At 38.0% G+C, this 13,899-nt stretch overlaps 1 protein-coding gene across 1 annotated transcript in view; it reads right to left on the bottom strand.

Moving 5' to 3' along the window:
* The window catches only part of LOC104910200 (dynein heavy chain 8, axonemal-like), a 42,057-nt gene that overhangs the window by 11,910 nt on the left and 16,248 nt on the right, over positions 1 to 13,899 (bottom strand). Inside the window, exon 7 of the mRNA XM_010708633.3 lies at positions 8,128 to 8,260. Coding sequence (XP_010706935.1) covers positions 8,128 to 8,260 — 133 coding nt within the window. The remainder of the gene's footprint in view (positions 1 to 8,127; positions 8,261 to 13,899) is intronic.

The raw sequence follows: 13,899 nt of genomic DNA on the forward strand, positions 1-13,899 counted from the left end.
TAGGACAAGAGGGAATGGTTTCTAACAAAAAGAAGTGAGATGTAGATCAGATATCAGGAGGAAATTTTTCATTCAGAGGTTTGTGAGGCAGTGTAACAGGTTGCCCAGAGGAGCTGTGAATTCTCCATCACTGGTGGCATTCAAGGACAGGCTGGATGGGACAGCCTGGTCTACTGGGTGGCAACTCTGCACATGACAGGGAGGTTTGGAATAACTTGATCATTAAGGTCCCTTCTAATTCAAAGTAGTCTTTGATTCTATGAAAAGACTTGAGGAATGTTTATTCAGCATAGGTGTAGATGACACATGGTTCAGGAGACCATATGTTTCTCTGCTGAATCGTATCTACAGATGAGCACAATAGTTTCTAACCCAGAAAGAGGAAGATTTCTAAGAATGATCATCTGCAGTCTTGTTCCAGTGGTGTTACCTCTGCTAACTGTTGCTTGGTTCTTTAATTTCCTTGAAAATTACAGGTGTATAGAATTCTACAGTTTTGAATGCATTCTAAATATTACTGAGAGCTTCTGAAAAGGAAACTGTTTAGATATAATGTTAAATATATCTTGTTGAACTGATCTCAAAAGAAAAAAAAAAAACAAAAACCAATAAATATTAACACCTAACCTAGGCATTCCTGCTCTGGCAGGACTAGATGATCTTTTGAGGTCCCTTCCAATACCTGACATTCTGCAATTCTTGCAGGCAGGCTGCAGCTTTTCTTGTATGTACATAAAACCAGTCTGCCTCAAAGTGTGGTGCAACCTCTCAGGATGGCTGCCTGTTATGACTCAGAGCAGCTGCTGAGAGCGTTAGGCCAAAGAGTTCTTGAGGGTGAGGTATGTTCACAGCCCTGGCCTCAGTCATATAGTTGCATAAATATTCCTAGTGAGTGGGTGTCAGCCCTGGCAGTAGGCAAACAGTGCTTGAATTTCAGCACTACAGCACACTGAATGACATCTGTAGGTGTCGGGATGCATTCCTGCAGCTATAATACTCTGATAAAAATAAAAATGTAAGAAATAAAGTAATTGTCAGAAATGAAATTGATAGCAGATGAGAAAAATAACAGTATCTTTTTGGAGAAGGGTGATAAATGCATTTGGAAAACTGTATTTGATAAACTGAGTATGTAGTACAACACCACGCGCTTCTCACATTTAACTTCTTAGAAGATCAAAGCCCTGGTTACCATATGAAGAAACTGAATGTCCTATGAACTTAATGTGACAGGCTGGAAAGTATTATGAATCAAGCCAGCTGTTAATAACTGAATTATTTTTGGTTTTACTTTACAGTATTCCCTCTCTTGAATGGAATAAATCTCATCTGAAATGGCTGAGGGAAGGTCAGGTCAGTTAAAGATGTTAGGACATTTTGATACTCCCAAAACAATACTTACTGTAACTACACTGTCCACAGAGTACATGCAGCTTGGGAATCAGAATTTTTTCATTGCCCTAAATTTATTGTCTTTTTTTCAAATCACATCTAAATTTAACCAATTGGTATATATAGCAAATGAGTTCAATCAATCTACTTGGTTCTGAGTATTACTAGTTTTATTGCTAATTAAGTAGTCTGTTCTTTTAAACTGATCTGTATTTAGAGTGACTCATTCAATAGACATAATGATGTTTATGGACTATATCAGGAATTGTATTATTTCACGTAGTTGGTCCTTTCCACTACCACGCCTATCTGAAAATGCTTGGATTTGTAAAGTTTGGATCTACATTTTCAATTTTACATTTAGGAAAATCTCTATCTGGATTAGAAATTATGAATTTTCCATACAAATGACTGGATAAAGTTAGAAATGAAAGATCTTAAACTCCAGCATGAACCAAAATAACCCTCAGTTCACTGACTGATTCTTTCCACAGGCACAGGATGTGAATCAAGAAAACTAGAATAATTATATATGATATAAATGAGATGAGAAGGAGTTAGCTTTTCCATCAAGTACAATTTGCCAGTGGCTGTCACAATTATAATAGGGTTGGAGACCATCCCTCGAGAACAATACTTCCTAGACAATGAATCTGGGCAGAGCACTGTCCTGTACAGCCAGTCTTAACAGTACACAGAGGAGAGAGCTCAGCAAGAGCATCAATCTGTTCTTGACTATCACTGTAACAACTACAGCAAGTTGGTCTTTTCAGCCTTTAATCCCCACTGAAGCCTATGTCCCAAGCCGCTGGGTTTGTTAATGTCAGATCATTCCGGATGGACCAGACACTCATTCCTTGTCTCTGTCACCAAGTTGCAACTCCCTCTGTTGAATGTGTAGAGGAGAAAATCCCAATTTGCTCATAACGTTATAAGCCTTCTTCTATTTCTGCCTTATGGCATCAGCTAACTGGCTGGTGCTTTCCTCAAAGAATGCATTATTTATCATTCTACCCAGAGGTACTACATACACAGAGTAGATTAAAATAAAATAATTAAAAAAAAAGCTGTTATATATTTTTTTCCACACCTAAAATCTGATCTTTTCTTTGCAAGTTGTAGTAAGTTCCTATGAGCAGACTGACCACTACTGCTATACTAAAAGAAATCAATTTCTCTGCTTCAGACAATCTTTCCTATTTCCCTGTTTCTTCACTTGCAGCACTTGGGAACTTCAGCATTTGGAGATGCTTCCCAGGAAGCTCTCAAAGCTCATTTAACTACACTGTGCTGCTTTTATCCTGAGCCACTCAACAATTCAGCACTTCCTTTTGCTTCTGGTCTCCAGAATAGGAAGAGTGAATCAGGCAGGCAAGCCTGCAGAGGATAACACACTCTTCATTTTTTACTTTTAGACTATTATTCTCTCCAGCCGCACCCAACCTTTGTCTTGTTCTACTTTCTGTTTGTTTCATACTTTCCTTTTCTGGTAGAGAATACTTTGATTTAATTCTTCAACTCAGGAAAGATGAAATAAGAAACTTAAGTTGCATGCTCTTTTTTGGCTTTTTATATATATATATGTATTTATATATATATATATATATAAATACACAGTTTTCTGCAACAGCAAATTCCTTCAGTCAGTAGAAAGAAAATTTCAAAGTAGCCTCATACAGCCTAGCCTTGCAAGCTGTTCTGAAAACTTACTCCAGTACCAAATACACTTGTCTACATCCACTAAAAGACAGAAAATAAATATCAATAAATTGAACATATGCACATCCTAAAAAGCAACACAAATCATTACCGTAAGCTAGAGTAATAGAACAGGCAGGGAAACTGTTTTATGCATTTTCTCTTGAATGTGTTTCTAAACAAAATGTTTTCCTGTCCAGCAAGCATACATTACAGTTATTGAGAGGTCTAGAAACAATATGCCACACTTTGCAAAAGACAACAGAAGGCACTGAGCATGAGAACTAAATAATGGATGAGAGCCAAAAGTAACGACAACTTAGGACACATTAGACTCATCCCTCCCATTCCTCAAATGAATTTCCCAGTATTGTATTCCATGAATATCTTCACTGAGTGCTCTTATTTATCTTCAGATAAAATCCTCATCCAAAAGTGGAACACAGATCCCAGCAAGCCTTACACACACACTGTAAGGATCAGTAAGGTAGGAGCCTGAGATCTTTCAGTCCAAAAGTCTATGACTAAGGTCAACAAGCCGAACTAAAATTCTATGTCTTAGCAGTTCTAAACCATTGTTAATCTAAATGGAATCCACCAATTTTAATCTCTTCTCATCTTTGCAGCCAGTGGGAAGAAGAAACTCTTTCCTTTCATTGGAGGCTGTCTCTCCTGTGCGCTCCAGCAAGACTTGTTTCCCAAGCTTCTGTTTTTCACTATATAGAGCAGAGTAGATTATTGCCTAGTTCTTTTGGAGATCAGTTACATTCCCATTGTAAGGTACAAGGAACAGAAATTACTTGCAGCATCATGATAAAAACACTACTACAAAGACCACAGTATTCTGAATTTCAAAAATAGTGAATCTGCCTCATTCTTCCAGGGACTTAACAAGAGTTTGTGTATGGAATCTAGGAACTCTAAGAAATTCCTACTATATATGCAGGACTATGTGTTACCTTATGTCCACGTGAAGTCTTTGGTGTTTCAACACGTTCTCATATGAATGACAATAAGGAAATACCTGAGGCAAACACACTGGCTATCAAGAAAGTATGAGGACAGTGAGGAGCTACAAGCAGGTAATTAAGTTTTTAATAAGGTAGTAAATTAATGACTGAGATCAAATCAAGCAAATGAAGCCTGAGTATGTAGGCAATGCACTGTGTGCATTACATGATGAATTTAAGTTAACTTTGTAACATGGTGAGTGCCATAATGTAGTTGCAATGGATAGTTTGCTTAAGGCTGATAGAACATCTACATGGCAGATGCTATGGTGACTTCTGAAGTTACTACTTCTATTGATTCCACTTCCTTTCTTTTCTATGTTGACCTTATGGCTTATGACTCCCAGTGCTACCTGTACAATGCTTGTCTTTCGTACCAAGTAAAATGAATGGAATAAAAAGCCCAGGCCAGCAAGTCATGAAAACAAATCTTTATATATTAATAGTAAAAGCTTTTAGAGGGTTTTTTGTATTCTCAGATAAACGGTTAACATGAAAGGGACTTATCTATCTAACTCTGCAAGCTTTGCAAAAATAATAATGGGAGTTCCGTGATCAAATGACATATACACATACATATACACATACATATACACATACATATGACATGGAAGTATAACAAATCTAAAGTTTTGTACCTGGCTTCAACTTCTCATGAGGTAGGCAGTTGTAAAGGTTTAGTTTGAATACACTACTGAAAAAAAATGCCAAGTGGATGCAGACTTTTGATCAAAGCAAGATCTAGATATACTTGTAAATAAATGAGGTAAGCATTTGTTTCCCACTACAGGCTTTTAAACAGACTACTGAGCAGGTAAAAACGCAGTGAATAAAACACTGCTTTTATTTCCACTGCAAAGGATTCAGTATCAACTTCCAATCCTACTACTAGCATGCTCCACTGGAAATCGCTCAAGAGGAATTAGAGATGACTGTCACAGAATCTCTCTTCCCACTTCCTGGGCAATCAATAGTCAAAAACAGAACAATTGCTTGGGACATAATTGAGAGTACAAAGTGCAGCTCCAATCTAATTATTACAATATGATCAAAAAAAGTATCTCTCCAGGCAGCAAAGTTTATTGGTGGTATGCAGGCTTGGGCATGGTTGCCAACAAACATGTTAGACACATGGTGGGCATCTTCACCCACTCAAGAAGGACTGAGGATAACTCTCAGAGAATCTCTCTCCTCACTTTCGTCAATGATAGAAGACACATATATGTGCCATTGAGACACTTACCAGTGCTACTTCAGTGCATGGAGGTACATGCAGACCTCCCTGCACTCCAATCTTACAGATAGGTTAACTCGAAATTTGCCTGCACTCAAACTGCAACAGAGACTAGAAATAACTGTTTAGGCTATTACTGTTCACTTTTTTTATTTAAGGACACTGTCTTCAGTGGCAGAGGTGGCTGAAAGTGCCCAGTCCCTAGCAAACAGCTACAGAGTTACTGTGCCATGCCAGGGGTACATACCCTTCCACAAAAAGAAGGCAAGGCACGTACACAGCAACTCTATAGCTTCTATATTGCTCTGCAAAGAACACTGTCACTCTGCCAGGGGCTTAAGATCTGCTCTTCATATCCCATTAGGATCTGGAGTTTTGGTTCAATCCCCATGCCTCACTACTCCCCAGATGAAAAGATGAGAAAACAGCTCTCTTTCCTTGTCTCTAAACAGTTGCCCCTATTTGCAGCACAGTCTCAATTTAGGTCACTTGAGAGGACAATCATCACTGCTGTTTTCTGATTCATGTGAAACTCTGTATTACACCAACTGTGAAATAAATTCTGGGCAATCAATAAGTAATTAAAACAGAACTATTGGTTGGGACATAACTGAGAGTACAAAGTGCAGCTCCAATCTAATTATTACAATCTGATCCAAAAAAAGTAGCCCTCCAGGCAACAAAGTTCACTGGTGATGATGCAGGCTTTGGCATGGTTGCCAACAAACATGTTGGACACATGCTGAGCATCCTCACCGCTCCCAAAAGCTGAACACTGTTAATCTGCCCTCCAGTAAGAGGAACAAAGCTGGCTCTACTAATTCCTTCAGCATCTCTCATGTTCAGCAACACACAGACTCTCACTGAGGGGGGTTTGTATTTCCCCAAATAAAACAGTGAGCAACAAGAAAACAACAGTCTATCTATTCACATCCAACCTGCAGAAATAAATAGTCAGACCTCCTTTTACAAAGCCACACGGTACGTGAAGACTGAAACTATAATCTGAAACAATATTTATTTGAAAATTTAGACCTGCTATAAGCAGCTGCTGGGGTCTTAGTGGGTTCATGATGCCAGAGCCAGATGCATGACAGAAACAGATGTCAAAACGCACACATTTTATTTGAGCAGGCTCATCAGTGTAGAGAAAGAGGAGCACAGGAGATGATTTGATGCTCCAGTTGACTAGTTTTGGGAGATCTATTACAAGAGAGAGCATTTTTCCCCTTTGCTGAAGCAAGACAGAGAGCCTACATTTTCTTTCCATCCCCTAATTAACACACCACGGCATGCACCTGATGCATCATGAATCTGCCAGAAGCCATTAATAGGTATTGTTAACCATACATCCCATTTTGCTTTCAGAGCAATTTCTCACTATCTTTAACTTGCTTTTCCCTGAGAAATTATAATGTTTTAGAGGATTGCACAAAAGTTACAGCATTAACTTGATTAAGCACCTGGTAGAGAACTGTGCCCACTGTGCAACTGAATACTAAGTGCAAAGAAATTATGTTACTCACCACTTGTCTGCATAATATTGTACATTTTGAGACTGTCTTGATCAAAGAAAGATTAATTATTTCTTGAATAGAAATCATTATTTTAATTTACTTGAAAAGGGACTCTATGCATATATACAGGGGAACCTTGAGCTCGATTTTGAAATAGAAGACAACTGGTACTTCTAGCTTGGTCTCTGCATAGGTTATTACAGGATAAGGAAACTAATTAGCTGTACTGGAAAGTACAGCTAGACAGATCAGTGCACTGCCATCTGTACCAGAAGGGATGCGTTTGAGGCACTCTGACCTTCTCCCTGCAGGGACAGCTTGCTCTCTGTCAGGTATTTCCTACCTCTTTGCTGGAGAACAGGAGAATTGGGTGAGATCTTAACCACTGGAACTGAACCCATCCAGCGTCATTTTGATTTACTGTTAATTCTTGCAACATTCAAGCAACATTATAAGATATTTCCTGGATATTTTAACTCTTACAGAGGAGCAAAATAGGAAGTGAAATCAAAAAGCAGACAGTGATATCATCCTTCCTTCTTTTCCCTCACTCCTGATCAAATTCTCCATCTGCTTCTAGTCATCAGCACACTTGAGTTATATTAAATGCATTCAGCATTGCTGACTTTCAGCCAAATTCTCCTGTCTCTGAGAGACAGAGCACTGTTGCCTCCTCCTTTGATGGCCAGAAGCAGAACCCTGTCATTCTCTTCTGACTGGCACTCCTACTCACTTCAGATTCCATTTAGAGACATTCTATTTGGTTTGACCAGTTTCATGAAAATTACAAATCCCATCTTAGATTAGAATCTTTGTCATTTGGCCTGACCACTCTGTCTCTCAATTACTTAGCAGCAATGCCTGTACCTTCTTCAGTATCATCATGTCTCTGCTTAATTTCATAAATAATTCTGGCACACACCCTGATCACACAATTCAACTCCTCTGAGCTCTGTAGAGATCCCAGAGAGAATTATGGAAGCACAGTAATACTGCAGAACACATCGAACTGCAATACTGGACATGTGCAGACAGAATAAATTAAGGTGGAATGTCCTTAGAGATGCAAACAGGAATTTATACAGGCTATACTATGACAAAGAGATAGAAAGGGATTGGTGGAGAGAGAAAGAAAAAGTGAGAAGTGGGGGAAAAAAGGGAGAAAGGGAGAGAAAAAAAGGAAAAATATTTAATTAGTAAAATAGCATGAACAGCCTTTAGTAATTAAAAAAAAAATTATAGCTTAATTAGTATCATTCTTAACATTGCAACTCACCATCTATAGCCAATTTGAGATCAGTCAGTGTGGCTCGAACACTTGATATAACATGCTGCATGCGGTCAATTTCTTGACGGAGAAATATATTCATGGGTTGAATAGCTCCCATCTTTTGAAGCTGGGCTTTCACCTAAACAGGAATAGTGAAACTCTATAAGATTTAATCTCTTGTTTCCCATGCAGTAACTTGAAAGCAAAAGATTGTTGTTTTTTTCAAATGTACCCATAATTCAAGAAAAAATAATTCTTTATTTAACAGATGGTCAGGCAAGACATGTGCCAGCAGTAAGATTTAGCACAACCTGACTCATCAGCTTACCAAAAGGAGATGCTCCATCAGTCTAATGAAGGAAAGTTCCCTCTTTTGGAAGGAACACAGCAGTTCCTTCAGTCCTTGCTAGGCCACAGAGTCTTAGATCTTTAAAAAAGAAAATCACAAAGGGGTGCTTACTGATAATTCTGTATTTCCAGATCGTGCTCTAGGTGAACATTCTCAGCTCTACTTGCCCTGCTGGGTTGAAATAATGCTGCAGAGTGATATACAAAAACAGAACAATATAAAAACTAGTGCAGTATATGCACCATTTTGTAGGTAGAAGCTTCTGGCCTTCTTAATTTTCAAGGATAATGGTATCACACAGTGTTCAGAGAACATTCTCGAAATTGAATTGTCTATGTTACCTAAAGACATATCACAGAAAAAGTAGCAAAAGCCAGAAAATCTTCACAATGAGGACAGGCTGAGAGAGCTGGGGCTGTTCAGCCTGGAAAAGGCTTCAGAGAGACCAGATTGCAGCCTTTCAGCATCTAAAGGGGAGCTACAGGAAAGAAAGGGACAGACTCTTTAGCAGGGTCTTTTGTGATAGGATAAAGGGAAATGGTCTCAAACTAAAAGAGGGGATATTTAGATTGGACATAAGGAAGAATTTTTTTACAAGAAGGGTAGTGAAGTACTGGCACAGCCTGCTAGAGAGGTGGTGGAAGCCTCATCATTGGAGACATTCAAAGTCAGGTCCAGGCTCTGAGCACTCTGACCTAGCTGTAGGTGTCTCTCCTCATTGCAGGGCCGCTGTAAAGGTCCCTTCCAACTCAAATGATTCTATGATTCAATGATTCGAAATCATGTCTGCTACAGCTCATATAGTATAATGCTTTTCAGAGAATTCTTGACTGTAAGACTCTCAAGTGTTTTCCCCCCTGTTGTAACTCATCTTTCAGAAAGGCATTGGCCTGCTGTCTGGACTTGCTGAGCTTATTTTGAGCTTACTAACAAAAGATGACGAAGAAAGAAAGTTTATTACTTTGAAAGAACAGAATATAATTGGAATTCTACTGCAGCCAAATAGAAACCACAAAATTTGCTCATAAGTCCTCTGGATTTTGCTTTGTATTTTCCCAGATACAGTCATATATCTATGTGCAATACTCATAGGAAACACTATTGGAGCGTACCTTATTATTATACCAAGTAGCAAATCTCTGCAGGATAAATATAATGCAGTAGTTGAGTAGTTATAACTGCTAGTATAAATGAGTAAATGCTTTGACAGTTTCCATTCTGCAAGTTTCAACCTTAAGCTGAAGAAAATACATTTTTAACTTTGTATGCTATTCTCCTTGGGAGACGGTTATCAGGAAGGCTATTCATTATATTTTAATCACAAAGTCCCATGAGTTTGTCAGACAAAATGTCCAAGAAGTAGGTGCCAGCCAATTATACTAATGCTTTGCAGTCTGACAGTTCATTTTAGTGACTAAGTTAGTGTATTTCTTCCTGTAAAAAAAATCCTAAAATCAGCTATCATGAGACTAGACTAGGGACAATAAACTTTTGGGAGGATAGCTTATATAACTAGCTTTACCATTTTTTTCAGACAAAATTCAGGGAAAGCTGCTTCCTGACAGTTTCACAGCCAAACTTATCACACACACACACCAAAAAAAAAAGTTTGATTCTTTTTTCTGAAATATTTAGAAGATCTCTACTGCATAACACTAATAAGAGTGGAATTATACAGAGTACATCTTATGCATTCTGTGCTTTAAATAAGAAATAAACTTTTTTTTCTAGCCTGCAAAGTGTGTGTTCCTTTAGGGCATAATTTAGAATAGAAACTTTTCCTATCTGAAGGAAAACTGTATGAAACACCTTGTTAAAGGTGTTATTTTCCAAAATGTTGTAATTTAAGAAATTACAAAGAGAAGATAAAATAAGCATTCTAATATATTACTGCATTGATAACAGCACAGTTTAACTAATGAATTCTCAGGGGAAAAAAAACCAAACACATCTGATTTTTTTATGTACCTAAAAATACCTGCAATGTTTTGAAAAATGGAACAACCCAATAATGCAAAAAAATTTTAATCCATCCTAGATAAATTCACAGCACTCAGCCTGAAGCACTAAGCATAACTAGATATAAAAACTGAAATAATGACATACTTATGACCCTGTTGCGTACAAATCAGTCTTGATCTGCACTGAGATTTACTAGGTGTAAGATAGTGCTTTTCTTGGAAACCTTGCTGGTAAGATTAGTTTTAAATACCAGCTTGGAGGTATGATTGACTATTTTGTATTAGAATTCCTATCAAGCAATCAGATGAATTACTGCCAGTGCTGTATTTATTATGACATAAAGAGATGGATCCTGACTGACAGAAAAAAAACTTCAAGACAAAACTCACTAACGAAAATAGCCTTTGTGAGATTAATATACTAATTCCATAAAGCCCACTTACATTTCCTTCTCAACATGAAATCAGCTGTCAGCTAACATAAAACGAGGTGATATAAAGAAAGAAGGAAATAAAATCATAATCTTAATAGTTTTCCCTGTAAGATTTTGCAGTGCGTATTTCTACTGTATGAGCCTCCTCTGTGCACATTTTGTGTCTGACCTCCTTTGCCACTGCGTACTGTGTCAGATGACCACTGTATCTGACGGGGCTGGTAACTAAATCAAAGGCACCTTAGTTCAGATGAGGAATGTTCTGCATTTGTTTGTTGTTGTTTTAGCCAAAATACTGCACTGATAAGTAGATTCCAGGCATACAAACTGGATTGACTTCAAATTAAACTAACTCAAAAAGTATGCTTCAGTGAGTCTGATGTAGTTCAGCCACTGGTAAGTGTTCAGCCTACAGACCCAGACAAGAGTTAGACCAAAGCAAACTCCCCAGTAAAACACTTAATGCAGGCTGGGGTCCTCAGATGAACTCCAACTGCCATACAGTAGTTCCTAATGTAGTCTTAGCCTTAGTGGAGGATAAGGTATGATGACTATGAAAACATTTAAGGAAGAAAACATTGTTACGGGGTTAAAAGCTAATGAAGTGCAATATTTCTGGAATGTCTCCATGTCTGTTCCCTAGTAAGCTGCTTTTCAGAGCTACAAGAAAATGCTTTCCTTATAAATTTCTGCATGTGACAGGCTGACATTTACTCTTGCATCCATCTTCACTTGCATGGATTGATTGGACATAATAATTTTACCACTGATCTCTCTAAGAAGCAAAATCCAGATGCAAAAATGGTTATGAAAGCAGAAGCTTCATCCTGCCTCTGCCTTTGGAATGAGAAAACTGAAGACAGTTTTAGGTCAGGTGGAAGGTTTATTTTGCTTTAGCTTCACGTGGGTCATATTGGAGTCTGATAAAGCATGCAAAAGTGACTTGTTTATAGGCTTTTGAGCTGACATTTGGTCAGTTGTGCGACTGTGGAGAGGAATCACTACAAGAACATAACAAAAGAAACTGCAAATGCCATGCACATCAAAGGCTAATACTTGGGAAATGAAAGCCCTTGTGTGGCAGCCTGTATTTCATACTGTATCAAGAGAAGGTACATCCAGAGCTCTGTGTCAGCAGACAATTGGTTTCACTGCCATCCATCACTAACCTACAACATTGGGACTTTCACTCCAAACAAATGAACTCTACACTTTCTTACTGGAGTCACAAGAACTGGACAAAGATTGCAGAGGCACCTACCACTTTCTCTGAAGAGAAATTGCTTTTACTTACTTTCATTTGTTTCCTAATTCTTTCATTTCCTCACTTCTTTTCTGCATTGACAGTATATCTATAACAAGATTTTTGAAGATTACCACATAATGGCCTTTCTGGAACTCAATATTCTGCTAAAAGAAAGCAAATGGCACTGCTAGGACTACTAAATGTTTTTCCTTTGCTGCTTTTATCCAATGAGGTGTGCATAAGAACTCTTTTTGACACAGTCCTTCAGTCTCTTAGCATTTAGTAGATCATTTTTATTTGTTTCAGGATTGTTAAACTGATTTAGTAGGTAGTAATGTCCTGAATGACCAAATGTTGACTTAAACTGACAAACAACAGAATTTGTCTCAATCTCTTTTTTTCAAATATCACAGAAAGAAACTGCATCATTCATTTCACTTCTTATACTTGTGAGCATAATTTCACTTTTCTCCTTCACTTATTGTATTCTAAGTTCTGCTAAAATCTGTAGCTTCTTCCCTCAAAGAACATTTGAAATCTCTCCATTCCCTTCTGCTCTAACAAAATTATTGGCTATATGTTAGAGAACATTCTTTTTTTACTTTTGATATTCTAATCTATGTGGTATCTTGGTATTTTGTTTAGATTGGAGAAGAGAAGGCATCAGGGAGACCTCATTGTGGCCTTCCAGTACTTGTAGGGAGCACACAAACAGGAGAGGAAATGGCTGTTTACAAGGGTGGATAGTGATAGGACAAGGGGGAATGGTTTTAAACTAAGACAGGGAAGGTTTAGGTTTGATATTAGATGAAGATTTTCACACAGAGGGTGGTGATGCACTGGAACAGGTTGCCCAAGGAGGCTGTGGATGCCCCATCCCTGGAGGCATTCAAGGCCAGGCTGGATGTGGCTCTGGGCAGCCTGGTCTGCTGGTTGGCGACCCTGCACATAGCAGGGGGTTGAAACTAGATGATCATTGTGGTCCTTTTCAACCCAGGCCATTCTGTGATTCTAGGATTGATTCTTTGATTCTATGTATTCTCTTTTTGTCAGTTTATGCAAGCTGACACTTACAAATGCAGCTTTATTTACAGCTTACTCCTGTTCTCTCCACCCTTTCTACAAAGTTCCAGAATAATAGAACTTAAATTCAGATGAGAACATTTGATGGCCACACTCCAGCACCATATATTAATGCATACTGGGGATTAGTGGGAGAAAAGGCAAATTCCCTTCTGACAAAGAAAGCATTATTGAAGACCCAAACTAGTTTTAAGATACAAAGAATGACAAAAAAGGTAAATCTTTTAGTTAAGGAAAAAAAGGAAATTTTGAAGAACCAGCAACTGCAAAACAAGTATTACAAAATTCATAACACTGAAGAGGCAGAATCTGAAGCTGCAGTGCCACTGACACAACCAAAGAGATGTACAGAAGAACATATTACTGTCAAAATAAACTTGAAGCTAATGACCAGAAATATTCTGCAGATACTTAGAGCAAAGGCATCATCACCATGATAGAGAAACTAAATATTTTTTTTGGATGGTGGAAAAGTTCTGTGTCATCCATCAGCAATGTGAAGAAATGGTGCTCAAATACAGTGATGTGATTAATCAAAGAGAAGTGCAATTCACATATCAAGATGTGCATAGTCTGAGAAAACTAGAAATCACCAGGAAGAGGTAGTATCTACACTTATTAATAAGATAATGAAACAAAATTGCCCCCTGAGCTCAGAATACCTTTACAAGAAAGACAGAGGGAAAAAGCAGATCCAACTGGACA

Source organism: Meleagris gallopavo, chromosome 3, assembly GCF_000146605.3.
Source record: "Meleagris gallopavo isolate NT-WF06-2002-E0010 breed Aviagen turkey brand Nicholas breeding stock chromosome 3, Turkey_5.1, whole genome shotgun sequence".
NCBI lineage: Eukaryota > Metazoa > Chordata > Aves > Galliformes > Phasianidae > Meleagris > Meleagris gallopavo.